We start from the raw sequence: 27256 nt of genomic DNA on the forward strand, positions 1-27256 counted from the left end.
TTGACAGCACGCCTGCTCATTTTGGTGAATTTCTTTTTACAAGCTATCCATTCAAATTTCGTCCCCGCGGCGCCTTCGCCCAGAAAGCTATATTATGCCAGCACTGCATCTCTAACGACTCAATCTCTCTTACCATTCTTCGAACGATGCCGGACGCCTCTCCTCGTAATTCTGTGGCATCCATTCACCTGATATATGGCGCAATGGGGTTCCTGCTCGAAATAGACTGCGCATCAACACGTTTTCAATGTCATCTCAAAAAGCTGAATATATGCTTCCTGAACGGTGTGGATGAGTTGCCGCCTTAAACTGCACTCGACTTTCCAGCCACCCCACTATTATAATCGGCTCTAAATGGTGTGCGCTTGCTTCCATGGTTGGCAGTTTATGTGCCTTGACACCTATTTAGGAGCATTGTACATCTACTCGCTCCTTGCGATGTCAACCGTGCATGCTTTCCGTTCTACTTTTACTCGACGCGTGCCCGAGCGCTTGTGCGACGCTCGCAGGCGCTGGTCATCCTCACGGTCAGGGTCGTCAGACATCTCTCGTGATCAATATCAGCGTCAGTCGGACTCAGTCCCTTTTGCTTTACACTCGGCGACACTACACCTTGTCCTCTTTCACTATTACTGCTGTCTTTAGGCCAGCAGCTGGGAATCCTCCGTGGACTGCGGAGTTCTGTAACACCGCATCAGGTTCTCGTCGGGAAATGCATTCCTCGTGCTGCACCAACATGCTTCCAGGTCAGGAGACCTCTCTAATGCCGGCAATATTGTTCCTAGTGACGTGCACGGCCGCTTGCTTCTCAGCCGAGACGTCGTCAGCCCTGTCTCAGGGACTTCGACAGAATGGCGCTTCGGCTGACGTTCCACTTCGTATATAAGCCCTGAGACGAGGGGGCGCTGGCGACGTACGGCCACTGAGAAGAAAGCGAAGTCAAAGATGTGGGCGCAAGCGGCGAGTGTGCTCCTCCTTGTCCACGCCGTGGGTGCCGTGCCATGGCCGGTGCCCAGTGGTACGTCGACGTCGACCGACACAACTGGTAGCTCGACGACTATTGCAACTGCCACGGCGAGCGCGTCGGCATGGGCTTCGCCTGTCCCATCCGAGGAGCCGCTGCCTCCAGTGCAGGCATGGTGTCCCAGCCAGATCTTCTGCGCTGGTGATGTACGTCTCCATTCGCGCAGTCCATGGCCTCGTTTCTGATCATGGTCCTGTAGCTGCTGCAAACTGTCAACCTCGCGGACGTCTATAGTGACCCAAAAACCATCGTCGACAAGCCGACTTCGATGCGATCGCAGCAGGTTCTCGCTAACTTCGCTGCGTTCGGGAACGTCGGCAGCATTACTGAGGGAGATATTGTCGAGTTCGAAGATGATGACTTCAAGGGCGAGGGGCTCGAGCTGATGGCCGTCACACTGACCGAATACAACGATAACCCGGCGTTTCTGCAGAACGTGAGCGACACGCTACTACGTGCGTTTGCGCAGACGGTCAGCGGGTATTGGACGGACCTCGTGAGGCAGACGAACAAGTCGGCGACCTGTCCGGCTGGCACGGAGGACGGACCTTGTGAGGGCACGTTCATTCCTCTGAACCATACGTTTGTCATTCCTGGTGGACGATTCCGCGAGCAGTGTGAGTCGTTGCGCCCTATCTGTGTATTCATCGTAAGGGTTCTGACCTTCGTATTGTGCGGTAGATTACTGGGACTCGTATTGGATCCTCCAAGGCCTTATGAAGTCAGAGCTGTACGACATCGCCAACTCAACGCTGCAGAACTTCATGGACGAGCTTGAAAAGTTTGGCTTCATTCCGAATGGTGGCCGCATCTATTGTAAGAGCTTTCACAGGGCGATGTTGAGTCCGATATTGACTTGTGACTGTCAGATCTGAACCGCTCGCAGCCTCCGCTCTTCACTCGCGTGAGTCATGTGCAAAGACGTTTACCGATATGTTCTCTTAGCTCGGAACGCAGATGGTGGCAGACTATGTGGCTACGACGAATGATACCGCGATCCTTGATCGTGCTCTCCCTCTGATTGAGGTGTGTGTTCAAATACACCAGATGAGACAAAGCTTACCCTTTCGTCGGCAGGTTGAGATGCAATGGTGGATGAACAACCGGTCTGTCAGCGTGACGAGTCCATACACGAACAAGACATATACCATGTTCCGATATGCTGTGAACAACTCTGCTCCTCGGCCGGAGTCTTACAGCGATGGTATGAAAAGACACAGCATTGTCCTTGTTGAGTTCTAATCAATATGCTATGACGTTATTGGCCTTAAGACTACTCGACCGCCTTTGACCCGACGTTGCCTCCCCTCGATGAAGATCAGCGCTCTGAGCTGTACGCTGAACTTGCAAGTGCTGCGGAGACAGGATGGGACTTCTCGTCGCGATTCGCCAGTGACCCGTATGCAGGTGGCACGAATAACACGAACCCGACCATGCGCACCATAAACGTGCGGAACAACGTGCCCGTCGACCTGAACAGCATTCTTTGTGCGTGCATGCTCGATATTTCTTCCATTCACATGTGTTGATGCTTTGGTATCACAGACAAGGGATATTCAATTCTAGTGGACTTCTACACCAAGCGCGGGAACACCTCGGCTGCATACACATATAGCAAGACCGCTATCTCGCTCCGTGAAGGCATCCTCGACCTCTTCTGGGACCCGTCAAAGCTGGCATTCTACGACTTCAACCTCACATCTGGTACACGGAACAGCATTTACACCATGGCGACGTTCTACCCGCTGTGGAATGGCGTCGTGCCAGATGAGTTGCTCGAGTCGAGCGAGAATGCGTTCGGGTTCTTCGCGGGTGTGAACATGGTGATGAACCGGTACAACGGTTCGGTACCTGTAACGTTCCTTGAAACCGGTCTGCAGTGGGACGCCCCCGACGCGTGGCCACCGCATCAGTACATCATCCTCCAAGCGCTGCGCGCGCTTCCGGACAATGTCACCTCGTCGAGCCTGCCGCAGCCAGCGACGAACGAGTCGACGTATTCCCTTATACCGCAGGGCCAGCTAAACATCGCGGAGGATGACCTGCCGGGACAGTTCGTGATCAGTTTGAGCGGGAACGCGACGAAGACGGGCCCAGGCGCAGATGTGAGTAGGCTGGATGGGACGGTGGTTAATGGGGGGAATGCCACGAAGGGCGAGGGTTGGGGGGGTGTGCTCCAGAGGGAAGTGGCGAACAGATATATGACGAGCGCGCTGTGTAGCTGGTGAGTGCCGTTGGTATGACGAACTCATTCGAGCAGCGGTTTACTGATGTCGATATCACAGGCATGCGACTGGTGGAGAGCTGCCCGGGATTTTGCCCAGACTGTCTGATTCAGAGCTGAACGTGACGCAGAGCATCAACAACACTGGAAATGTGGGCTTCTCGTACATCCGGCGATCCATGCTGCTGACTGAATGCTCCTCAGATGTTCGAGAAGTTCAACACTACCGATGTCGACTCTTCTGGCAGTGGCGGACAGTACACTGTTCAAGTACGTGCCCACATTGAGATCTGTCTAGTTCCACATCTCACATCCTCGTTCTCTATAGGTCGGTTTTGGGTGGACGAACGGTATTGTGCTCTGGATTGCCAGCAACTACGGAGACGTGCTTGCCACGCCAGACTGCCCGGATCTTCTCGCTATCGCTAATGCAACTTCTAACGAAACCAGTGGCTCGTCTGAAGCTTCATCTAGCACTGCTCCGAGTAGCACGGTTGCTGCGTTGAGCAGCGCATTGACAGGCAGTGGCACCGTCACGTCGAGTGCTTCTGTGACCGCGGTGTCGAACGTTGCGAACGCGGCAGCAATAACGGAGGCACTGTGGATGCCATCCGGCGCGGTTGTTGCGGCTCTGATCACCGCATTGTTGGCGTGAGTTTGGATCAGCGGTGAAAGAAAAGGGTCTCTTTGGTTGGGGTGAAGGTACGATGGAACGATTCTTGAACTTTGAGTGCACGGACTTTGTGTCATGATCTGCGAAGCGCGTTTTGTATAACCTGCGATGGGATGTGCACATTTGCGCGATGAATGACGATCTGTAATATGAAGAGAGATTTGCTTGTTCACCGCCGACTCAGCTGGTTGGCCGGCCATGGTAGATGAGCGTTGATAGTGAATGCATGGAAGGTGAGTGTTTTGACTCTCTTCGTTTCGGTCCGTGTGCTGAAAGTGAGCGAGCCTATCGCGAACGTCTCCCATTGCATCTTGGTCTTGTCTACACAGGTATGCTTATCCCCAGTCTATCCTAGCGCACAATCTGAGAAACGCACGATGAGGTCGCGTACGAGACACACAACCCACGGAAGCAATCACGATATTGCAGTGCATATGGACGCTTTGATATGCGGAAGACATCAAGATAGAATGACTGCTTCGGCCACTGCTTTCTAAACGAGTCTTCTCGATGGTTCTGACCATCTCGGAGGCGAAGCCGAACCCCCATAGGTTCTTCCCTTTGTTCATGAATTCAACGGCACCCTCCGCGAACTCTGTCGTAAGCCGCCCATTTCCCCTCCCAGGGACCGGCGATTTGGAAACCCCACGAATTCACGTACCGTGTTAGATATGCAACAACTATTTGCAAAGCGCATGATGACTTCTAGCTCGTCTGATTGTTGAATTATAGAACAGCAGATGTCCATGATCCGTTTCAGGTCAGGTTCAGGGCGCAAACCAACGTTGCCGTTTAGGAGATTACAACTCTCTGTGGGTGAGTTCATCGCTTTCCAGTCACAGGCTGTGCCTACGAACGCAACCACAGAAGATGAGGACAGATATATTTGCCTCGTGAGCTTACTCGTGTCCTAGGAACAATGCATCATGAAATCCAGGTGCTATGCCAATGTCAGCGTCGGCGTGTATAGAACCAAAACAGCCTCATGGGCAAAAGAAGCACATGCTGTGAGGGCAGCGCCATCGATATTCCATGAATAGCTACGACGATAGATCATCAAGGGCGTCAGAATCTGGATGTCACCGCCTCGCACTGCAACGTTGCGAGGTAGTACAGGTACATACGCCCGAAATATCTCGTTCGTCAACCGGCATCCGAGTGCCGAGTGTGTATAAAGCCTGATATCCAGGCGGAATGACACTCTCAGTACGCCAGATACCACTCCCGTCTTCGAACTACCCAGCTAAACATCGTCCTCTTTACTCTATAACACCATCATGTTCCAAGACGTTGAAACCCATGTTGACGACGGCTTCGACCGCGTAGGTGCGTAGCGTCGACATCGTCCTTGCATCGCGGATTACTGGACTAAATGTCCATCTACCTGCAGAGGCAGCTGGTGATGCCCTGCTGGGCGACCCCGTCCAGGAGACGACGTACTCGAGCGAGACGGTCGACAATAACCAATATGTCAGCGAGGACACTCCGTACGGCCAGCAGGTTGTCGACGACAGCTCGCAGGCAACATACAACACGGAGACGGTATCTGAATACTGAAGGACGCTTGGATATGCTGCGACGCTGTAATCCGAGGTGTATTTTGGACGTCGCTGGAAGGGGGAAGGAAGTAAAGTCTGTAAAGCGCCATTGTACTACTGAGCATGAAGGGGAAATTGATACGCGATGTTGAACGCCTTGTATTCAATGAGAGTGTCTCGCTTTGACGGCCGTGTTTGTGCTTCGAATTCCGATGTCGGTGCGAAGAAGCATTTCTCCACTTACTGATGCTTGGGCGCCTACTTAGGCCGAAGTAATTTGTACCATCCTGATCGCATTTGTTGAGACGGTGATACGAAGACAAGAAGACCTTCTATACGACAACTAATGGGGTACATCTAGATAATGTGCACGGAAATCCTTCAATACAGTCTAGTCCTCGAGACCTTCCTCCTCCTCCGCGATCAGCCGCTCCGCTTCGAGCGCGGCCATGCATCCACTGCCCGCGCTCGTGATCGCCTGGCGGTATCTCTTGTCCTGCACGTCACCTGCGGCGAACACGCCCTTGACGCTCGTCTGCGTCGTGCCGGGGACGGTGATGATATAGCCGTCGGGGTCGGCCTGCAATTGGCCGCGCACGAGGCCCGTCGCGGGTTCGTGACCGATAGCGTAGAACAGACCGTTGACCGGAAGGTCCTTCTCCTCACCAGTAAGGACATTCTTGATGCGTAGGTTGTTGAGCAGGTCGCCATCACCCTGGCACTCGACCGCGACGGTGTTCCAGAGAATAGTGACCTTCGGGTTGCTCAGCAATCGTTTCGCCATGATCTTGGACGCGCGGAGCTCTGCTCTACGGACAAGCACGTAGACATGCGAGCCATACTTCGTCAAATCTGATAGGATCACAACATGTTAGTCACTATAACAAAGGGGACATGTGACTTGCGGAATGCTTACAGGTGGCCTCCTCTGCCGCGGAATCTCCACCACCAATCACCGCAAGAGGTTTGTTCCTAGCGGAAAACATTATCGATCAGAGAATGAACCACATCACGCGATAGGCTGACATACCTGAAGATTGGAACCGCACCGTCACACACCGCGCACGCGCTGATGCCGCTCTGCCAGTACGTCTCCTCACCCTTGAGACCGAGACGTTTTGCGCTGGCGCCAGTCGCGATGATGATCGCGTCGGCGGTTTCAGGGTCCTGATCTTCCTGGAATTCGCGCCAGTACCGGAATGGCCGTGCGGACAGATCGACCTTCGAGACGGTCTCGGTGATAATTCTTGTGCCGAATCGCAACGATTGCGCACGGAACTTGTCCATGAGCTCAGGCCCGAGAATACCGGATGGGAAACCCGGAAAGTTCTCGACTGTGGACGGAGATCAGCATAAATTCGTGTAGACGCATCTCTATGCATCGAAGTATCCGGAGCAAGTACGAGCTTCTGCTAGATATGGATGACCTCATAGAGCGAGCATCGTCTCATATATCGCGTAGAGACCACAGAGTCCTCTGTTTATGAGGCGAACATGTATCACGCAAATGATTGAGCCTATAATGCCTCATACGAGAACCGCTCGGCAGATGCCGAAGCCATACATGGCTGTGATGGGAGGCGTTCTGCCGTCCACAATGTCGAGACAGAGACCCCGGTGCTCCAGAAGGGAGAATTATGGGCCGCGCAAGAAGCATGTTAGATAGAAATACACGTACTGTCGGTTGTTGTGGTGAGCTGACCACCTGCGGCGAAGCCATTCGCCATGAAACCTTCAAAGAGTACAGGGTTGAGATTTGCGCGTGCTAGATAGATAGCGGCGGTGTGTCCGGCTGGCCCAGAGCCGATGATAACCTATCCCATACACACAACTCGGTAAACACTCGCTTTGAACCCAGAGAATGCCAAAACGTACCACTTTTGAGTGCAACTTGGAGCTCTTCTCAGCTGCGCCGTTCACACCGTTCGTGCCATTCACGCCGTTGGTAGGGGCCATCTTACGGGTATAGGTAGAGTTGGACAAGGCTGCTGCCGCAGAGAAAGTCGCCCTGGAGAGAGCTTTGAAGGATGGGGAACGCAATACGGTCGACAGGTCGGATTGAAGGATTATAACGGGGACGAGGCCAGTGACAGAAGAATTAGTCAATCAAGTCTGTAATGTGGTCACGTGACGCTTACGCGCTGTCCACACGCGCCATCGCGGTGCGCTTGTCACCCAAAACATGCTTGGAAATCGGCATGATCAAAATCTCGTCTAGCACAGCAGGATGACAATACAGGCGTACCGGAAGGTCATCGAAACGGTGAACAACGCGGGGGACGTCACGCGGATGCGCGCGCCAGCCGTGGTGCAAATCGCAGCCTGCCTATGGAACTGTCTAGGGCCGGAACCTGCACAGGCAAAGAGATTTATGCAAAATCATCAGAGTTAATGCCTCCTTGCTATTAGAATGGTCTTGACCTTTTCTCACTATGTTGCGCATTGCGCTATCTCTCAAAATGGGCTCATATAATGTCTAATGGGGATGAGAAGTCGCCGTCAACGCGCTGTATGCTTGCAGCACCTTCACTGTGCTCCTGGAGTAGACGCTCGTTTAGTGGCGGTAAAACACAAGCGGAGTATCAATTGCATTATATTACCAAAGGTGGATCATCCAGACTCAGCCCCAGTCCCTTCGGGAAAGTCGAGTGCGGCGGTTTTTGATCCCTTTGTGTTGAAATCTGCCAAAACAAAAAACCAGCACAAACGTAACGATGACCGGGACCTGTGGTTGTTTCGTTCGCTCTGCTGATTATTCTTTGGCTGATTTCGTCGGCTTCGTACCCTCAGTCACCAGAGCAAAAGCACAGCGAGCGTTGCCACCTGACGCGGCTCTACACCCTTATGGAGCTTGTGCAATCAAGGGCCTACAGCGGACAGAAATCCTGTCATACTTGCGTCCAATGATGACAGGGTAACCGTGCAAACGGGGATCAATCACGAGGACGCTCTCGAAGAAGAGAAAGGCTTAGACAGCCCGCGGCGATGGAAGCATACACGAAAGATCAGACGAAACAGCGGCACGATCATTAGCTCGCTGCCTGTGCCATCTCACAGTCAGCAGTCAGGCGCCGCACCCGGCAAGTTCTGACTCATGAGCCCGTGTCCACACCTCCCTCCTTCTCTTGCGACACCCTCCACCACACATATATCTTCGGCAGGTCATCCGCGCTGGAAGAGTACAGGGCGGTAATGCAAAGTAGCGAATTTACCCTGCTCCTTTCCCTCTGGCGTGCAAGGCTGAAGATGTCGACGGGAGCGGGAGGCTCCTGATAACTAAATACCGTTGGTGAAAGCACGGTGTCGACTGCTACTGCAGTTTCGCTTGAGCCTTACTATATCAAAAGCGGCTCGTCATTGATGAAAGCAGGAGAACAATTCTGCAAGACGTACGAGCCTCCTGATATCCGCATCAAAGTGACCCAAAATCTCTGGATGTTTGCTGTTTGCTCCTCGACAACTGTTACCTAGAGAACAGTGTCCCCACTCGCAGCGATTCGATTTGTCATCGTTCTAACAAATTGCATTGCCTCTTGCGGAAATCTGCGGCACCATTGGAGGAGGTAGCGGTTGCTGTGCCGTATTGAGGCTCATACTACCCCAGGTTATATGCCAGAAATCGAAGAAGCATCCCCAGACGGACAGGGATTGAAGATGGATGCCTTTTCTCGTGCAGGTGTGTGCTCGGAGTCCTCCGTTTCATCGATCTTGGCACTGAAATGACGAGATTCGCGTATTCAGAGCTCGAGCGCATAAATGCCGGCCTTGCCATAAAATTGAGAGACGTCGGACACGCTTTCATGTGCATGTTGTGCTTTGCAGCTGGACGCAAAGGGACTGGGAGACCTGCAATTTTGAGGAAACGCTATCGTGTGAGGGGTTACTTCACGAGAATTGGACATCAAACATCACATCAGCGCTTCGCGCTCGCGTGGCGCAGCGAGGTCCAAGAGGATGGCTGTTCGAGTACGTTCCTTGCAATTGAGTTCACACTAGCATACTGGGAGAAAGTAGTGATGTACGCGCATCCCGCGGAAGTTCCGCGCGCGATACGTCCACACATGGATCCATCCGTCCTTCACCGCCAGGTTCGTTTTTGTGACGCTCGCCTGTGGTCCATTTACGTCCGTAACCGATGTCGTTACAGAGCTCGACCACGACGAGCCACTTCTCCGCGCAGACACTGACTTGGTCAATGAGAGGATAAAGGGCAGGTTAGTTAGCTGGGCAATGGGTCCAACCGGAGTAGTCTGGGGCGTTAGCGAAATGGTTGATGATAAATATGTAAAACAGGAGACAATCCTTCCTCCTGCTGGTGGCTTACCATCGGTTCGTGCTGCAGCCAAATTGGCATCGTTTTCCGCGACTTATTCGCCTCTGTAGAATTTGCGGGTTGAGACGTTACCACATAATTATGTTGCATTCATCGCACCTTCATTGCACGGTATCCGTGAACTCGGGTTCCTCGGCTATCTCAGCCTTCTGACCTTCTAGTCCTCAAATGAGAAAAAGTGCTTGCGAGGAGAGATGTGGATAGCGAGCATTGTTGGCCGGTACTAGTGAGCAATCGTAGCATGAGGGTACCACGTTGAATGCAGGCTGGCCAAAGTTGTATACAGATACGATCGTCGATGCTGTGTGCACTCCGGACGTTGTGGGTCAGCATCGAGACAAGTACTCAGCCAACGACCCCGCAAACGCCAGTCGCAAGCGAGTCGTCTGCAGCACATCAACACGCCCATCCCACATCACTCGACGGCCGCCGTTACGCTCTTTCGCGTCTTTCGCTATCCATCTGCCAATACCTCTATGTCTTCGTTGAATACAGGATTCCATGGCCCTCGTTCACCTCGACTTCCATCCCCGCATGTACCTGCATGCAAGCTGATCGGGACCAGTGGCCGATGGTTCTCAAGGATGCCTACTCCGCGGTTCGACGTTGAGTCGTCGCGCATCTCCCGTTCAACCGCTCCTTGTCATGTCAGCGAAGATACGAAAATCTCGACAGGCAAGCCCAAGTCTTCGTACCATACAGCAGACACTTTGACAGGCAGCCATGCCAGTGCCTACTAGTCGGGAATCTGAATGCCTCTCGGCATTATACTACTCGCACATGCACCACACGTACAGCCTCATATACGCGAACTACGGTAAGCGGACCCGAACAACAGAGAACTATGAGTTCCCCACGTGGTAGTCGGCCGACGTCGTAGGTCCTGCCTATCCAAAGGAGAACTTCCTGGAGGTCACTGGTATGGTAGTCTCCTCGCCTATGTAGTAGGCTTTACGTTGCCGGTCACCTTGCAGTCGTCCTTGCACGACATTGGACATTGACTCATTGCTTGACGATCGGACATGCGCCTGTGTCTGTATCAGTAGGTTTAGTGCACTATCACAGCGCATGAGACGTCTGCCGAAATGTTCCTCAAACAGGATATAGATAGTTATATATGATGCGGTGAGCAACAGACGCGAGTCTAGTATGCTCGATAGCTCATCACACTATGTTTCTTTGCATCTCGCGGATCAACTCGACTTCAAGGCACAGAACTCAACAGGTAAACGGGCGTCATTTAACTGCGAACTCTGTCTTTCTATAGAGGCCTGCTGCTTGTCGCGATAAGCATTGTGCCGTAATACGTCGCCCTTATCTATGGAAGGAAGATATCTTCTTCACTGCAAATCCTTGCCGAGTCGATCTAACATACTGCTGAGACCTACCCTTGCCACGACCGCGTCGCCCAGCTTGCAGCTCAGGGGAATGCTCTTCTCCGTCACGTTTGCATTCGTCAAGACCAACCGAGGCAAGTTCGCAGTGTCTTCTCTGCAGCGTCGTTCCGGCCCAATCGGAGAGAACCTTCATTAGGACATGCCCTTGAGAAGTTCTTGTCTCCCTCCTCGGTCGCACAGTATGTCATCCCGACAATGAGTGCTCTCGTGACTTGATGCCGCTTATCGCCTTCACTGAGCTTCTGGTGGACCTTCAAATCGCGTGCCTAACACATTGTGGTATCTTGTATATGCAGCACTTGGAGATACCCCGTACAATGTTCCATCCAGCCGCAACGTTTCTCGTTCATAATGTCTGAAAGCAAAAAGAACGCAGAAGCATACGTCTATCCGCATGGCGAACGGGACGCAATCCTGATGGGGTCAGAGAAAGCAGTGCCGATTACGATAGGTGCAGACGACGTACAGCTGGCAGAACTCGGCTACAAGAGCGAATTCAAACGAGAGTTCTCGGTTCGGACTCTAGCATCCTGTGGCGGCACGAAACCCGACTGAATGTCTTGTCAGCTTCTAGAAACGATAGCGTTCTCGTTTTCGATTATGGCAGTTATCACGGGAATGTCATCGACACTGTCTCTTTCTCTCCCGTCGGGTGCGTTCCGTTCTATTCCTGATCACCCGCTGCGACATGAAGTTGACAGTAGTATGGCAATTTCACAGGCGGCCATGTTGGTCTGATATGGGGATGGATTATTCCTGTTCCCTTTGTAATGTGCGTCGCAGCAGTAATGGCTGAGATGACATCTTCTATGCCGTGAGCATCTCGTTCTTTCGCTCATTCGGCAGTCTTCTGAAGCCTTTTCAGAACGAGCGCGGGCCTGTATTACTTCTCTGCAAAGCTGGCGCCACCTGAGTACTCGGCGCTCGCCAGCTGGATAACTGGATGGTCAAACATAATGGGTCAAGTCACATTGTTGTGTGGCATAGACTTCACCTGGTAAGTCAAGGTGTGGGATCAGAACGTTTGCATTGTCGCGATAACGTGTCACCCCGCAGCGCAGAGATGATCACGACTGCTATCGCTGTTGGGACCGACGGTCGTGTGACACCCGGTACAGGACCCACCTATGGGATCCTACTCGCTATACTCTTTCTCCACGGTTTGCTATGTTCTGCGGCGACTAGGGTTCTCGCGCGCATGAATTTATTCTACAGTTTCGTGATTCGTGAGCGTTGTCCTATCTGGTTCGCATTCGGCAGTTCATCGATCGCCTAACAGTGGGGACAACAATCGCTGCAATTATTTCGCTACTCGTCTGCTCGCGTGGGAACAGAGTGTCGGCCAAGGATGCCTTCACATTGTTCGAGAATGAGACCGGGTGGGATAATGGTAAACTAGCAGGTCTTGCCTGCTGTTTATTCGATACTGACTTGCCGACTTCTAATAGCAGGGTGGGCCTTCTTACTCGCATTTGTCGTACCGATGTGGCAATTCACTGGATGTAAGTCTATCCGTGAGATCTTAATGAGCATTTTGTTGAAATTTCCGAGACAAGATGACTCTGCGGCCCACATCTCCGAAGAGACAGCAGGAGCAGCACGTGCGGCACCCATTGCTATCATAACCTCTGTCGCGTCAGTGGGGGTTCTCGGATGGATACAGGCCATTGCGGCTTCATTTGCTATCGCGTCAGTGCATGATCTCCTCCAGACGGAACTCTCCCTGCCCATGGGCCAGCTATATCTCGATGTTGTTGGCAAGAATGGTATGCTGGCCATTTGGAGTTTGACGACGATTGCCCAGGTACGCAACGAATAACGCAATCTTATGGAATGCGCTCGACCGAATGAATTGAACCAGTTCCTATGCGGTGCGGCGCAGGGCGTGGATGCGTCGCGTGTGGTTTTCGCCTTCGCCAGAGACAACGCTCTCCCTGGGTCGCGCTGGTGGAAGAAGATAAACTATCACACGCGAACGCCAGTGAACGCTGTATGGCTTGTCATAGCGCTTTCCGCGCTATGCGGTCTACTTGGCTTCTCCTCAACTGCGCTTACATCCCTAGCTAGGTAAGACCTTTCGCATCACCAATCCGCTAGTGGTATCATTATAACACGTATAGTGCATCTGTCATCGGGCTATACACGTCGTACACGACGCCTATCTTCTTGCGGGTCACATCCGGACGAGAGAGACTCGTTCCTGGTCCTTTCTCTCTCGGATGGTGGTACATTCCAATCGGCTGGATTGCAGTAGCATGGGTCGTCTTCATAGTAATCTTGCTGTGTTTTCCAACAGTGCAAGCGGTGAATGCACAGGATATGAGTGAGTGGCACGTCCTTCTCGTAACTTGCCAAGGCCGGCGCTGACGCGTTACGTGAACCTGCAGATTATGCCGTGATCATCGCTATGACGGTGTTCATTTTCGCATCCTGCTCTTGGATGCTGTCCGCCAGGAAGTGGTTCGTGGGCCCGGTCCCAAACGTCGATGACAGGAGTAGTACCGTTACCTCAACGTCTGACAAATCTTGATGGGTTGTATTGTTTCGCATTAATTGTAGACACTCGGAGGTATCCCTCCGACAGTAGAATGCGCGCTCGGCGTTTGGGTGATCGTTTCCCGCATCCCTATAGCAATCATAGTCACGGTACAGATCAGCTGCTGTTGCTTCCATCGTGCATTTCTGGTCACCCCACCTAAACGTGATCATTCTTTGGCATCGGCCTTGGTAGCAGACATCACCACCAGTGCTTCATCCGGATCTTCTGACGCCACGAGTGCTATGGGGACGCTGAACTCTGCTATCAATTCCAGCTTGTAAAACAGTCAATTGGGTGATGTTCATGCCTCTCTGACAATCTCCGACGTCGTTATTATGTACAAAATACATACAGCAACGTGGTACATAGTTCGAGCGAGAGATATACTAGTAGCCGGTTCAAACGTGGGGGATGGCGCCCACGCCGGCTGTACATGCAATTGGTGAAATCCGCATGACGGATCTCGGGGACTTCATCTGGCGCAACGCCTGGACCATCTATTACGATTTAGAGTCGCTAATTCATGCTGTTTGACGTATAAATTGCTGGAGTTCACGTTCGATCCGAGTACCCTCATCTTCTTTCTCTTCAAACTCCAACCACCATCTCATTCCAGCCATGGTCAGCTCGTCGACGCCGGAGAGCGGGGATTCGACACCGTCCTCTCTCTCGGACACGTCTCATCTTCATGTCCCTGGACAGCATGCCAACGTGTATGGCTTCCATCGCATTGAAAATGTACCCGGTTACAATACACCTGAGTTCAAGGGCAAGGAGGAGCAGCGAGCAAAGGTTCAGGCCAGCCTTCTCGCGAAGGTGAGTGGTGTTAGCTCGGTGATGGTGACGGGACGCGTTCATTGACTTGCTCTACAGGGCTTCATCCCTCGTGAACTCGTCGCAAACGAGGTGAACTGGTTCTATTCTCGCCTCAGCATCGACGACACGTACTTCCAGTCCGAGTCCGTCGATGTCATCACAGACCACATTATCGCGCTCTTCGGCGCGAAGATGCTCGCATACACGAAGCACGACCCGTCCAAGCTCGTCATCGACCTCGAGAACATCACTACCGACGGCGCGACGTTCATTCATACGAGCGTGCCTGGGCGGACGGCAACCGAAGGCCCAGGCGCGACATGCGAGAGCCGCATCGACGAGCTGTTTCTCGACCAGAGCACGCCCTCGCGCGCCTTCAGGCTCGAGACATATCGTTCGCAGGGGGGTATCTCTGCCACTGCTTCTCAGCAGCTGCGATGCTACTTCGTGACGAAATGCAACTTTCCAAAGAATCCGCCAGCATCGACGCGTTCGGATGGGTACGTGTCTATCGCGTATTGAGAATGGCCGATGCTCATACGCGACTTTTATGCAGCAAGGTAGAGATCCGCTCAGTATCAGATCCCGTCTTTCTTGAGAAGGCGAGCGCGAACACGCTCGAGATCTATCAGCGCATCATGTGGAATGTCCTAGAGCGCTACGGGCCCGTGATAGAGGTATTCGAGGTTGAAGGTAGCAGGGAGCGCAGGCTCGTAATCGGCCACAAGATGAGCGGCACGAGCAAGTACTTCAGTGCACTGTCGAACTTGTACCACTACTATTCACTCTACTCCGCCCGGAAGTATGTTGGTACGTGGCTCGGCTTATTGTGCGTTTCTTACGTCTTGATGCTTGACATAGAGCAATTCTCGAACGGTGTCACCATCATTTCGCTTTACCTGAATCCCCTTCCGAACACCGATGCACCTCCGATTGAGCACTCCATTTTCCAGGTCATGAAGGAAGCGTCACTGATCTACTGCTTGCCCGATAACCCCTTCTTCTACAAAGGAGCGGGTCCCACAGGTGGCCATGCTGTACAGGAGGCGACATACGCGTGTACGTTGTCACAGAGCGAGGACCGCAACACCAACTGAAATCAATCAAATGTTTTAAATAGATTGCTGCTGGGTCTTTGCGCAGCATTTCTGTAATCGCCTGGGGCCAGCGTACCTGGCACTACGGAATATCCTGGACGAATCGAACCCCTCGCACGCCGAAGTGCTTAATGACATCAAGCGGCGTTTCAGGGAGGAGACGTTCACGCGAGAGAGTATCGCGCAAGTCATACACGCTCATGCAGACTTGGTGAGTTTGAAGATGCACATTCGGGACTTTGGCCAACCATTGCGTCTAGATCAATCTGCTGTATGTCAACTTTGCAATGGTCCACTACCCGCCTGCAGACCAGGCGACGTTGATGTACGTAGCATGTCCCTTGTCCGACTACTCATTCACTGACATTTCGTAGGCCCACGCTGTCGTACCAGCGTTTGCAAAACCAGCAGCCTCTGACAGACCAGGAGCTGTATGACAAGCTCAGGAAGACCGTACACGACAAGCACGAGTTGCAAGTGCTTGAGAGCTTCCTCATATTTAACAAGCACGTTCTCGGGTTATCTCTGTGATTATGCCGCAAGTGAGCTAATCAACGAGACAGGCATGTCCTCAAGACGAACTTCTACCAGCCGACAAAGACAGCGCTGTCGTTCCGCCTGGCCCCAGACTTCCTGCCAGAGGTTGAGTACCCGAAAAAGCCGTTCGGAATGTTCTTCGTGATTGGTGAGAGCCGACCAGTTTGCTTTCTTGATGTGTCGCTCACGTTTACGGTAATGCGAAGGTGGCGAGTTCCGCGGGTTCCACATTCGGTTCAGGGATGTCGCTCGTGGAGGCATCCGAATCGTCCGATCGAGGAACCGAGAGTACGTGCATCCACCACCCGAGTGACTTGGCAACCTGACGGCCTACTGTATGTGATAGGACCTACTCGATTAACCAGCGCATGCTGTACGTGCATTCCGCGTGTCCATATGAAGCATAACTTGACGGCTATGGTTCGCCGTGTAGGTTCGACGAGAACTACGGCCTCGCTTCGACACAGAACCTGAAGAACAAGGATATTCCGGAGGGAGGTGCGAAGGGAACTATTCTGCCTTTGTGAGTGTCGAGAACATTCCATACTTTGACGTTGTCGGTTGACTATGTTGCAGGCTCGGGTCGAACCCTCGGCTGTGCTTCGAGAAATATGTCGACGTGAGTCGCGTTATTTGTATAGTGTAAGATGTAAGATGACTGAGGTTGCTACAGGCTGTCATCGATCTCTTGATTCCTGGTCAGAGCCCGGGGATCAAGGAGAAGATTGTCGACCTCTACGGAAAGCCAGAGATGCTGTTCTTTGGTCCAGATGGTACGTTGTGTACTTCATATTTTCCCGCTTTACATTCATCATAAACAACGCCAGAGGGAACCGCTGATTTGATGGATTGGGCTGCTCGTGAGTCGCGCTTCCTATAATTAGGAAAGATACTCAGCTACACTGAACGTCTTGCAGTGCACGCTCGTGCTCGTGGCGCGGAGACGTGGTGGAAGTCGTTCACTACTGGAAAGAGCGCCGAGACACTCGGTGGTATTCCTCACGATGTCTTCGGCATGACGTCGCTCTCGATCCGACAGTACGTGTTGGGCATCTACAAGCAGCTCGGCTTGAGAGAGAAGGATATCACAAAGGTGCAAACTGGAGGACCCGGTGAGTCTTGCGATTCCAGCACCGTTAGTTTTGACCAACAATTCTGGTAGACGGAGATCTCGGGTCAAGTGAGTTTTCGACCTGTGATAAGTTGAAGATGGGCACTGATGGATTCATCCTTCATAGACGAAATTCTGCTCAGCTCGGATAAGACGATCGCCATCATCGACGGCAGTGGCGTCCTCGCCGATCCGGCAGGTATCGATCGCGAGGAGCTCGTCCGTCTGGCTAAGCTTCGCGTGACGATCTCGAACTTCGATCGGTCGAAGCTCAGCAAGGATGGATATATCGTTCTGGTGGAGGAGCAGGATGTGAAGCTACCTTGTATGTCCATCCTTCTATGCTGACCAAATGGTAATACTAACCGGTACGTCTAGCGGGTGAGGTTGTCCTCGATGGAACAGATTTCCGTAACTCTGCGCATCTGCGTTTCAGGGCTGATCTCTTCGTGCCATGTGGTGGTCGGTATGTTCACCCTTCATTCTAATTACTAAGATGTCCCGCTGACTTGTCGTGTAGCCCTGAGGCTGTAAATATTTCTAATGTTGCAACTCTCGTTGATGCCGATGGAAAGCCGAACTTCAAGTACATTGTCGAGGGTGCCAACCTCTTCCTCACCCAGCAAGCTCGTATCTATCTTGAGAAGCGCAAAGTGATTCTTTTCAAGGACTCCAGCGCCAACAAAGGTAACATGCGTTCTCCCTTTGATATTGGTCTAAGGCTCACGGACGTTGTGCTTAGGTGGCGTAACAAGTTCGTCCTTGGAAGTGCTTGCAGGCCTTGCGCTGTCAACTCAAGAATACATCGACCTGATGATCTTCAAGAACGGCAAGCCATCCGAATTCTACCAGAGCTACGTTCGCGATATCCAGCAGAAGATCACCGAGAACGCTGCTGCCGAATTCCACTGCATCTGGCGCGAGCATGCCCGTGCACAGGGTGCGAAGCCACGCACGATCATCTCGGATGAGCTGTCGGGCACATTGAACAACCTGCAAGCCGAGCTGGAAAGCTCGGACCTATATGAAGATGCGAAGATGCGGAAGAACGTCATGAATCACGCGATTCCGAAGACCTTGGTTGAGCAGATCGGGTTGGACATTCTATTGGAGAGGCTGCCGGAGTCGTACCAGCGTGCGCTCTTCTCGAGCTGGGTGGCGTCACATTTCGTAGGTGGTGGTTTGTCTTTGACGTATGCCGTCGTGTTGATTGCGACTTGTCGTCAGATCTACAAGTATGGCGTGAATGGGTCATCCGTAGACTTCTTCCACTTTGTTCGGGACCTCGGTGTGTAGAAGGGCATTGGTTGCCGTTCACTGGGTTTGATGTTCCAGCATTTGCGTTGCAATGGACGTTGTAATATGGGTGATGAGAAACGGCAAGGGAGATTGATTGTACAATAGACCATAGTAGAACGTTCAAGGAGAACCTAATGCTATGCAATAGTCAGCTTGGTATCATACATCCCACGCTGACATTGAAGTCCGTAAATGAAATGAGCTTTCGGACCTCAGTTTCATTTGCCACCGCAGACATGAAGCGATTTGTGCGCGTGGCAAATGCTTAGCAAATGTGGACAGGTTTTTTGCCTTTGCGATGTCGATTTGCTATGGTTCCTTCCCACGTTCCACATTAAGTATTTGCATATAATATTGTAAACGTGAAAATTTAAAATTGTTTATTTAGAAAACATTTTTAAACTCACAAGGTACATTTAAAATTTGATCGCTGGGTATCAAATACCCATTAGCAAACGAAGGTTCTTTGAAACCTCTCAGCTCTCCGAGATCAGTGCCACTAGATATTGCACCATAGTAACACCTTCATTTGCTGCTGGGCACATGATGGTTTTGAATTCAAAAAATGTGTGATTACATTTGCCAGCGATCAAATTTTAAATGTATCTTGCGAGTTTAAAAACGTTTTCTAAATATACAATTTTAAATCTGCAACCTTTACAATATTATATGCAGATACTTAATGTGGAACGTGGGAAGGAACCATAGCAAATCGACATCGCAAAGGCAAAAAACCTGTCCACATTTGCTAAGCATTTGCCACGTGCGCAAATCGCTTCATGTCTGCGGTGATTACAGCATGTGACCGTGTCGCGTTGATTGCCATTTACGGCGTACATCATGCACTCCTCATGCACTTGAGTTCAATCGGCGTTGATCCTTACTTGACTGTCTCTAGTTGCACATTAACACGGACGATATGCAGGATCTACCCTCAGCGACCTTAGGTCCACAGGCTGTGGTTCGAGACAGTACCTACTATCTTGCTGACGGGGACTGTACCCTCAGAGTGGAGAACACGCTCTTCAAGGTAAGGATTGGCAATGCCTCTTAGCGTCTCACGCTAAGCCCATCAGGTCCATCGCACCGTTCTCTCGGAGGATTCATCGGTGTTTGTCGGGATGTTTGAGCTTCCGTCAGAGGAAGACGCCGATATGGACGGCTCATCTGACGACCATCCAGTCGTCCTGATAGGCGACACTGTCGCAGAATTTGAGCAATTTCTGTGGCTGCTGTATTCTCGGTAAGCTCCACTGTCTGGCTATTATCGTCTGTATCAACCAGCAATCGAATAGGAGTCGTCAAAAATATCTCACTGTTCCTGAAGACCGTGCTATCTATCTGGAACCTCTCCTCGATGCCGCACGTTTGGCGAACAAATACTCCTTCACGGAAGCCCTGACGTGGGCTTTGGACATGATCACGGATTGCATTACGCTGCCGCTATACCGGCTCGACGACATCTTTTCCGCCAAATTGTACGAATACGACGCCGCGCGGGATCGCGTGGAAATGACGCACGCGGCGCATCAGATCAGAGAGATTGTGGTTCTGGCGCAAGAAAATGGCTTCGCGCCGCTGTTCGAAATCATGAGGCAGCACATAGAGGGACACCGGCCGCCGTTCGTGTTCCTATGTGCTGAGCTTGCGGATGAGCTGGATCTCCGCGACCTACGTGGCGAGGCGTATTTGGCCCTCCTGCGGATGGGCGCGCCGTTCTCGGTCTGCGCGGCTCGGCGGAAAGTGGATGCATACGAACAGGAGGAGCGGTGCCTTAGGGAGGCGTTGACGTCTGCTAAGCCCATGCGCGGATATTACTGCCTTGCCAGCGAATGGGACGAACTCTGGCATGAGCCTCCAGAAACCGCGCACTGCGCTCGCTGTTCGTCTTCCCTGCATGTTGCCGATCTCCCCGGACGATTGAGCGCCGTTTTCAGAGAGCTAGAGGACGGTGTTACCTGGAGCAGAGCCATGCCTTTGGATTGCAAGGCTGCAGTACTCGAGACTACGAAGGTGCTGCAGATGACCGTCGCTCGTGACCTGGACGACGTGGTTCGCTGACGATGTTGATCACATTGGTTTATGAACTGGTCATCGTGCAGGAGGACAACGATGCCCCTCCATCTACTTCCGTATCTCGACAGAACATAACAAATTGTACCCACCGACCAAGACGAGCCCTATGGCCCTTTATGCCATTCTGTACATTACAGCACGATGTCACGAGGACTGCGAGAAGACAGCGAACTTGTTCAAGGCGGCTCGCGTGAAGGCCATAGGCAAGCGTCGGTCACTGGGCGTGGCTCGGTGTACGGCGTACCGAACGGTTAAATCTGATCTTTCTTTGTGGCCGCCACATGTATGTGCTCAGGTAATGTCCTGCTACATGTTTACATGAGGCAGTGTTATCCTTCGTTGGATTCGACTTGTTGGCATATATAGACGAGCCTTGTCGGTAAATGCTCCCACCGCAGCCTCCGAAGTGAAAACAAAATGTCCGTGGATAGGTATAGAGCCTCCCTCGATGTAAAGTATGCGACACATCGTCCCGTTGTCCGTTCAGTTGTTCGATCATCTGAACCTTGCGTGAGAGATCCGCTAGGACTGCTTTGCGCTTGCTTTCTTCTCCGCCTTTGCTTTCTCTTTCTCTGTCTTCTCTTTCTCTGCCTTCTCGCGCTCCTTCTCTGCTTCCGCCTTTGCAAGCTCGTGCGCAGTATTGTTCAGACCAAGCCTATTGCGTGCAATCTGAGTAACCCAATCAGTCCATGGACGCGGGTTTTCGCGAGAGAAACTCACTTCGATCGCATAGAACTACCCAGATCAAATAGCCTATGATAAATGATGCAGCGCGCATATAAAGACTCTCAGACAAACCTGTATTCTCGTCACTGAAATCAAGGGTGCAAAGTCAACTCGAGGACCGATGAAGAAAGCCCGCAAGGCGTACCGAATATAGTGCTCTTTTCGCCGTACTCTTCTCTCGCATCCGTGCGTATCAGAGACCCAAAGTTGTAGTCCTTCACTTTCTTCTCGTATCTAACCTCACGCATTCGATGAGAACCCGGGACCTGTTCGTCTCGCCGACGACGCGCCAAGTAACAGTAAGACGCACTGCTGAATGAACTGTCGCCACCGCTCCTTGCCTTCCGGACTCTTCATCCACTCCTCGTCGAGCTTGACGAGCTTCGCGTAGTTGTCTTCGGCCAGCTCGGGAAAGTCCTTCATGGTGTGCTCGAAGATCTCGTCATCAAGTCTGAAACTATCAGCGCAAGTCTTCTACACGTACGGCATTAAGACCTTTACTTTGTTAAACGAAGCTCCTTTGGTGGGACCTTCTCAAGGAGGTTCCAGTATGTCTGCGAGAAACGCGATGTCATCAGTTCACGAAGGTCTGGTCAAAATATGGCTGAATGCACCTGAGCGTGCTCCACAGCTTTCACAGCAAATCTACTTGAGTGTGTTAAGTTCCCGAATGCCAACTCCGTTCGGCGACTGACTGTTTCTCGATCTGAGACATGCGGCGTGTTACTGTACACATTCACCCAAGAACATAGCATTGCTCACACACCTCAACCAAGTTTTGGGCATTGTTCGGATCAAATTTAGTCGACATCATGCAATCCAGTGAATGTGAAGCGGTTTGTGGTATAAAGAACGTGCACCTCTGAGGTAGAGAGCGTCCGGGAAACAACCGTTTCACTATACGCGCGCTATCGTGTCCATGCGGTCATGTGGTCTCCGGGTGGCGAGAAGCGCATGAGTAGTAGAGTCTCTCTGTTTGTCCTGCTCAGTGAATGGGTCGAGAATTTCTGGGACACTCTCAGTGTTTTCATACATTTAGGTTCATGACTGCGTGCCATTTGGCGACTCGCAACAGCATGGGCAAACAAAAGGTTGGCAACTCCATTCGACAACTGAGCCAGCGGACGAGATTGCAAAGTGAAAAGCTACAAGTATCGTATCTCCTCGGGCGGGTAATCTGCAGAATAATTACTACTCTCTCGGATAACGATAATCAACGACAGGACTATACAGCCGTAACATGGTCTGAACTATTTATATGCTCGTCTACGTTTCACAAAAGTTCACGTCGTATCATGTCCGACAGTGCCATAGGAAACACTGTCTGACATCCAGTCTTCAACAGGTATCGAGCGGCCGGCGAATTCGACACTGCCGAGCAGCTCCACCCCCAACGTCGTCCCTTCAGTTCCATGCGAACGATGACTGAACCGTCGCAAGTTGAGCAAGATATAGGGTCCCTGGAAATGGATGGTCAAAATACGATGCTCATGCGAGACGCTAACGTGACTTACCGCGATGGACATTATAGCAAACTCCCAGCTGGGCGATCAAACAGATTCAATCGAGATTGCACTGCGGCACGGAAGACGAGCTCACCAAAAGCAAAGCCCCGCAAGGGAACCATCTATGAGATGATAGCACAGCGTGTTAAGTAGCATGATAGCTACGCAGGAGATGTGTTAGAAAACTGCCACCGATTGTACGATCAAGAGGTACGAACCAAAGATGTCAGCGTATGCCCACATCCCGTCTCGGACTAGAATGTACAACACGGAGCTTCCCGACAGGCCTCGCCGCATATCAGAGAAAAAGCTGATCAAGGTCATGGCGAAGAGGAAGGTCTCGAACGCGAGAGACCACAGCCTTTTCGCCAACTTAGCTTGGTTCAACCAACTCAGAAGTGACGATCGACGCACCAGTAGGACGTGAAGATACCGGGTGTGTGTGTGATCAGGCATGTCGGGCTGAACTGGATTTTGGGTATGCTGAAAGCGAGAAAGGTGATCATGGCGGCGACTTCCGTGGCGAAAAGCGCGATGACGAGGCCGACAACGGGCTTGTTGCGTTTAAACATGGCGCAGACTACAATCGACGCAGGCCATCAGCGAGCATCAGCTTCAGAGAAAATCATGGACGCACCTCGTGCGATCAGGATAACCTCGACAGCTACAGTTAGCGCTTCATTTGCGATGAATTGGTATATGATGAACCCTCGACATTGGTTCGAGTGCAGCCGACTGCCACCGCTTGCTCCAGGGAGAAAAACGTTGATTGTTCTATCAGAGGTAAATCAGCGTCCGAAGTTGCATCGCGAGGGCCTAAGGCTCGGAAAACGGGGGCACGTACATGGGAACAACATACGGAAAGTGCCTGATGAATGCATATATCCACTTCATCCATGAGTGCGATGCCCTGTGCAATAATCAATGAGTGATCGATCATGTAGAGCATTCATAAACTCACCTCCAGATGTACTCGATCTGCAGGATACATCTCAAGAGCGTAAAGGTAATCAAACTTATCATGCTCACCTCATCGCCGAGATGAATGAGCATATCATAAACGAGGCAGCAAGTGGCGGTGACATTGAGGTACTTGATCACTGCAATGAGATATGAGATGTGAACTGAGACTAGTTCGCAGCGCAGTCGGAACCTCACCCGTGATACCTGCGTACTCCGAGACTATTTCCGAAGTGAGCATGGAACCGTTTTCCGGGTAGTAATTGAGGCGAAGACAGTGCCAGCCGGTACCTCGCAGTAATCAAGTGAGTAGAAGTCGTCATCCAGCGCTCCCCAGCGCTCGCTCTACAAGCTTTATAACATAGCATTTTCCCTAGCGACTGCATGTCGGCCACAAGCTGACAAGCGGAAAGACAGTGATCGGAAACAAGCAACTGCTTCAGAATTTGTTCTCAACGAGCTTCTTCAGAACGTTAGAAGACTGATCATCCACACAGACGTGATCGGCGTAGTACCAGACAGTATCAATCATCTGCGAAGAGCTGCTTCCCTGTTAAGATTGTACAACATCAGTTTCGGCGCTGAGGGCTACGAAACAGACAGCCGGGCGCTAGTGGGCGAGTTAGGAAGAGCAGACAAGACGAACAGTCGCTTGAGGTACAAAGAGAACGTCATCCAAAGTAAGATGGCTGCCTCGTCCGATATAGAGTTCGATGCGCCCAATGTCATGAGCATATGCCATGCTGATCGGTCGCAATCGTGGAAGTCGTCATGGCAGGGCGTAAGATGAGTCGGTGCGCCAGAGTCAAACACAAATGGCACAGAGCCTGTAGTCGAGGCGTGACCTGAGGGAAGGCTAGCAGAGGCGATGCTACTAGAAGACAGAGGGGTCAAGCTCAGTCTGCGGGCGGGAAGACCAGTCGAGGGAGACGGTGTCCTCAGGCAGGATAGGACAAGGACCTCATACTCCAGGCCACCCGCAGCAGTCGTGACAGATGCAAGAGATGTCACGGCAGAAGCCGACCGCTGACATGTGACACCCCATCCAAATTAATGGCCAGAAAATGGGCCAAAGACATGAAAGGCTAGAACATTTAACTCAATTTTAACGCCTTTCCTGGAATGAGAATCCGTACTTTCTTTGTGGTGATGGTGAATCTTCCTTTGACATTTGGACATACAATCTTAAAGTCTTTTTTCTACACCGTTACCATCTGTTGCTGCGAAAGATTGGATCTTGCACGTAGTGATCATGCCCTGCCTCTGTTGAAGCTCCATCCGAAAAACAACAATGAGAGGATAAGCCAAATTATGCGAAGGAAGCGTCCAAGTGCCGGGGCGCGCGATGTCACTGATACTGGTAAGTGAGACGTGAGCGCATGCGACAAAATGGCGAGCTTAGGTGGCCCGGTCGCGCCAGCGGCATCGATTGCCTCGATCTCTTCCTCCGTCAATGGAGCTATTGGAAGGTGCCAGCCGACGTGGTCAGCAATTGACCCGTTAGCTTGATAGAAAGAAAGGGGGTGAGACTCACGGAGGTCTCCGACGGCGATATATTCTCGCATGTGTTCAGGGTTCGAGCTAGTCCTGGAAATTTGTTTCCGTGAGAATGGCGATGCACGATGTATTGAGTTCGACGACAGCATGACGTACGTCACAATCACGACGCCCTTGCTCCGCACCCACGAGAGGATTACCTGCGTAGGCGTGGCGCCTAGCCTATCGGCGGCAGCTTGGACAGGCTTGTCGACGGGACCGCCGGGGTATATCGTGATAGGTCTGCGTAGTTGGTATACATGAGGTAGCTGAGGGACGAACAGAGTCACATGCCGTGCAAACTTACGTGAGGCTGCCGTATGCTTCCACGACCACACCGTGCGAGGCGCAGTAGCTGAGCAACTCCTTGTTCTGGGAGTAATTATAGGGATGGAACAAGATCTACGAACGGAATGTGAGCAATTTGTATATTCAACGTGATAGAGTGGGCATTTTTACCTGATTAGCGACAGGCTTGAATTTGGCTATCTTCATGAGCTGCTGCAGTTGTCCCAGCTTAAAATTGCTAACACCGATGCTCCTGCGAATCTGTTGGTTGGCTCTGTGCACACCGAATATTTCCGTCGAAGGGTAAAGTGCTAACTTCACGAGACCATCCTCCTTGGCACGCTCAAATTCCCGCCAGTCCTTCTCCATATCGTGGATGAAGACAGGGCTGTGAACGAGATAGAGGTCGATCTGCTTTAGCTCAAGCTGTGTTCGAAGCACCGTTCTGTTATGCCATTAAGCAGTTTGCGATAAGTATGAACACCGACCTTTGACAGACTCGCCTCGAGCGATTCACGTACACCAGCTTGTCCAGACCACTTCGTCGTGACAAAGAATTCCGAGCGCGTAAGGCCACTCTGCCGAATTGCAGCAGCGACACTTTCCTCATTGGCATAATCTGTTGATAGCAAGTAAGGATGCGACTTGTAACGACCACTATTTCACTGTCCACGTACATTGCGCAGTATCAATGTGCGAGAAGCCGGCTTCTATCGCCTCCAAGACGTAGTCGGTAACGTCCTAGAATGCAGAGTCACGTCAGACTGCGCCGTAGATACACATAGACGTGAGCTGCCGCTTACGTGGCCTTTCCACTTGGATCCGGTACCGAACGCAATGGTGGGCATCTGGTTTGAGAGCGCGAGCAGTCATGACATTCATGTTAGCGCCCAACTTGAGTCGACAAGTCAAGGACGGACTTGGTTTCCATCGCTGAGGAGCACCTTTCCAAATGGCATGGCTGGTGAAAGAGTCGGTGTGCGACCAGATAGTCTGTCACAGGCAGCAGCTAGGCTCACGCCCGCTCTATGTCACGACTCACAGATCTGAATCTCCGCGATCAACCCCGACGTGAGACGAGCGTCACGATAGGACCCCCGAAAATCCCCCCAAGAGCTTCGATCCCGCTGAGGCTCGATATGGGGTCTCGAAAACGGTCCGAAGTGGGGTGTTTTGGATCGAACCTCCTCCCAAACGGGGTCAATTTGATTTGGGATCAAACCTCCACAAAGAAATCTATCAAAATTGGATAAAATCGTACAGAAATCGGGAAAAATTGTTAAAGCAATGGTGAAAAAATCTCTGGAACACCATCGGAAGGTGGGGTCATTCGGGATCGAACCTGACACGGGAGACACGGAGGTATTTTCGAGCATGCTATACGCTGTGATAAATGCTAATTAGATAGTCAACCTTCAACCATAATAAGTGAACGTTACATGTGCCGCCACAAATCTAGAATATGATAGCCACAATGAAACTGTGGTATATGACAAACCATAGTTTGGGAGTCTCATACTTCTCGCAAAATAACAGATTGGCGGAGGTTGCCAATTATATTTCCATATTTGTGACTA

General features: G+C 51.7%; 10 protein-coding genes across 10 annotated transcripts; 6 read left to right on the top strand and 4 right to left on the bottom strand.

Annotated features, from left to right (window-relative positions):
* Positions 1 to 125: 125 nt before the first annotated feature.
* Positions 126 to 1043, top strand: LAESUDRAFT_153436 (uncharacterized protein). Its single transcript, XM_040901370.1, has 2 exons — positions 126 to 357; positions 410 to 1043. Exons 1-2 carry the CDS (start codon positions 355 to 357, stop codon positions 884 to 886), a joined length of 480 nt encoding a protein of 159 aa, XP_040769459.1. The 5' UTR covers positions 126 to 354; the 3' UTR covers positions 887 to 1043.
* On the top strand, positions 946 to 3903 carry LAESUDRAFT_754367 (glycoside hydrolase family 37 protein; the record flags this gene model as incomplete). The annotated part of the gene is made up of 11 exons (XM_040911877.1): positions 946 to 1170; positions 1224 to 1641; positions 1706 to 1840; positions 1894 to 1928; positions 1982 to 2050; positions 2102 to 2228; positions 2297 to 2512; positions 2570 to 3248; positions 3310 to 3400; positions 3453 to 3518; positions 3577 to 3903. The coding sequence occupies 11 exons, from the start codon at positions 946 to 948 to the stop codon at positions 3901 to 3903; spliced, it is 2388 nt and encodes a 795-aa protein (XP_040769460.1).
* Positions 3904 to 5740: 1837 nt separating this feature from the next.
* On the bottom strand, positions 5741 to 8085 carry LAESUDRAFT_740461 (thioredoxin reductase). The gene is made up of 9 exons (XM_040911080.1): positions 8060 to 8085; positions 7881 to 7996; positions 7705 to 7810; positions 7598 to 7644; positions 7335 to 7477; positions 7138 to 7273; positions 6490 to 6793; positions 6376 to 6431; positions 5741 to 6311 (listed from the first exon to the last, which is right to left on the bottom strand). The coding sequence occupies exons 2-9, from the start codon at positions 7900 to 7902 to the stop codon at positions 5851 to 5853; spliced, it is 1275 nt and encodes a 424-aa protein (XP_040769461.1). The 5' UTR covers positions 7903 to 7996; positions 8060 to 8085; the 3' UTR covers positions 5741 to 5850.
* A 983-nt stretch (positions 8086 to 9068) lies between these two features.
* On the top strand, positions 9069 to 9953 carry LAESUDRAFT_710377 (uncharacterized protein; the record flags this gene model as incomplete). The annotated part of the gene is made up of 4 exons (XM_040906762.1): positions 9069 to 9135; positions 9201 to 9547; positions 9609 to 9788; positions 9843 to 9953. 4 exons carry the CDS (start codon positions 9069 to 9071, stop codon positions 9951 to 9953), a joined length of 705 nt encoding a protein of 234 aa, XP_040769462.1.
* A 1650-nt stretch (positions 9954 to 11603) lies between these two features.
* LAESUDRAFT_690795 (amino acid transporter) lies at positions 11604 to 13832 on the top strand (the record flags this gene model as incomplete). The annotated part of the gene is made up of 11 exons (XM_040906074.1): positions 11604 to 11702; positions 11757 to 11841; positions 11910 to 12003; positions 12055 to 12186; positions 12246 to 12415; positions 12469 to 12579; positions 12638 to 12691; positions 12746 to 12993; positions 13051 to 13256; positions 13310 to 13512; positions 13577 to 13832. The coding sequence occupies 11 exons, from the start codon at positions 11607 to 11609 to the stop codon at positions 13717 to 13719; spliced, it is 1542 nt and encodes a 513-aa protein (XP_040769463.1). The 3' UTR covers positions 13720 to 13832.
* Positions 13833 to 14179: 347 nt separating this feature from the next.
* Positions 14180 to 18757, top strand: LAESUDRAFT_669932 (NAD-dependent glutamate dehydrogenase). The gene is made up of 21 exons (XM_040905417.1): positions 14180 to 14544; positions 14602 to 15044; positions 15101 to 15354; positions 15406 to 15603; positions 15665 to 15852; positions 15902 to 15966; positions 16016 to 16159; positions 16205 to 16326; positions 16385 to 16466; positions 16525 to 16551; positions 16612 to 16701; positions 16755 to 16797; positions 16852 to 16951; positions 17006 to 17038; positions 17096 to 17290; positions 17341 to 17358; positions 17417 to 17614; positions 17668 to 17755; positions 17810 to 17976; positions 18032 to 18459; positions 18517 to 18757. Exons 1-21 carry the CDS (start codon positions 14347 to 14349, stop codon positions 18583 to 18585), a joined length of 3150 nt encoding a protein of 1049 aa, XP_040769464.1. The 5' UTR covers positions 14180 to 14346; the 3' UTR covers positions 18586 to 18757.
* A 661-nt stretch (positions 18758 to 19418) lies between these two features.
* On the top strand, positions 19419 to 20764 carry LAESUDRAFT_153623 (uncharacterized protein). Its single transcript, XM_040901371.1, has 3 exons — positions 19419 to 19618; positions 19665 to 19831; positions 19884 to 20764. The coding sequence occupies exons 1-3, from the start codon at positions 19508 to 19510 to the stop codon at positions 20647 to 20649; spliced, it is 1044 nt and encodes a 347-aa protein (XP_040769465.1). The 5' UTR covers positions 19419 to 19507; the 3' UTR covers positions 20650 to 20764.
* A 136-nt stretch (positions 20765 to 20900) lies between these two features.
* On the bottom strand, positions 20901 to 22272 carry LAESUDRAFT_719758 (DUF757-domain-containing protein). Its single transcript, XM_040907690.1, has 9 exons — positions 22157 to 22272; positions 22086 to 22096; positions 22005 to 22035; positions 21892 to 21944; positions 21701 to 21841; positions 21536 to 21624; positions 21463 to 21476; positions 21385 to 21399; positions 20901 to 21333 (listed from the first exon to the last, which is right to left on the bottom strand). Exons 1-9 carry the CDS (start codon positions 22202 to 22204, stop codon positions 21187 to 21189), a joined length of 549 nt encoding a protein of 182 aa, XP_040769466.1. The 5' UTR covers positions 22205 to 22272; the 3' UTR covers positions 20901 to 21186.
* Positions 22273 to 22466: 194 nt separating this feature from the next.
* On the bottom strand, positions 22467 to 24409 carry LAESUDRAFT_153700 (uncharacterized protein). The gene is made up of 10 exons (XM_040901372.1): positions 24054 to 24409; positions 23925 to 23995; positions 23857 to 23873; positions 23740 to 23805; positions 23533 to 23669; positions 23310 to 23475; positions 23114 to 23256; positions 22990 to 23056; positions 22905 to 22932; positions 22467 to 22850 (listed from the first exon to the last, which is right to left on the bottom strand). The coding sequence occupies exons 1-10, from the start codon at positions 24094 to 24096 to the stop codon at positions 22674 to 22676; spliced, it is 915 nt and encodes a 304-aa protein (XP_040769467.1). The 5' UTR covers positions 24097 to 24409; the 3' UTR covers positions 22467 to 22673.
* A 696-nt stretch (positions 24410 to 25105) lies between these two features.
* Positions 25106 to 26638, bottom strand: LAESUDRAFT_754375 (Aldo/keto reductase; the record flags this gene model as incomplete). Its single annotated transcript, XM_040911878.1, has 9 exons — positions 25106 to 25314; positions 25390 to 25442; positions 25509 to 25634; positions 25699 to 25793; positions 25851 to 26105; positions 26168 to 26298; positions 26357 to 26420; positions 26483 to 26527; positions 26600 to 26638. 9 exons carry the CDS (start codon positions 26636 to 26638, stop codon positions 25106 to 25108), a joined length of 1017 nt encoding a protein of 338 aa, XP_040769468.1.
* Between the last annotated feature and the right edge of the window lie 618 nt (positions 26639 to 27256).

The sequence above is a fragment of the Laetiporus sulphureus genome, assembly GCF_001632365.1.
Source record: "Laetiporus sulphureus 93-53 unplaced genomic scaffold LAESUscaffold_2, whole genome shotgun sequence".
NCBI classification, from domain to species: domain Eukaryota; kingdom Fungi; phylum Basidiomycota; class Agaricomycetes; order Polyporales; family Laetiporaceae; genus Laetiporus; species Laetiporus sulphureus.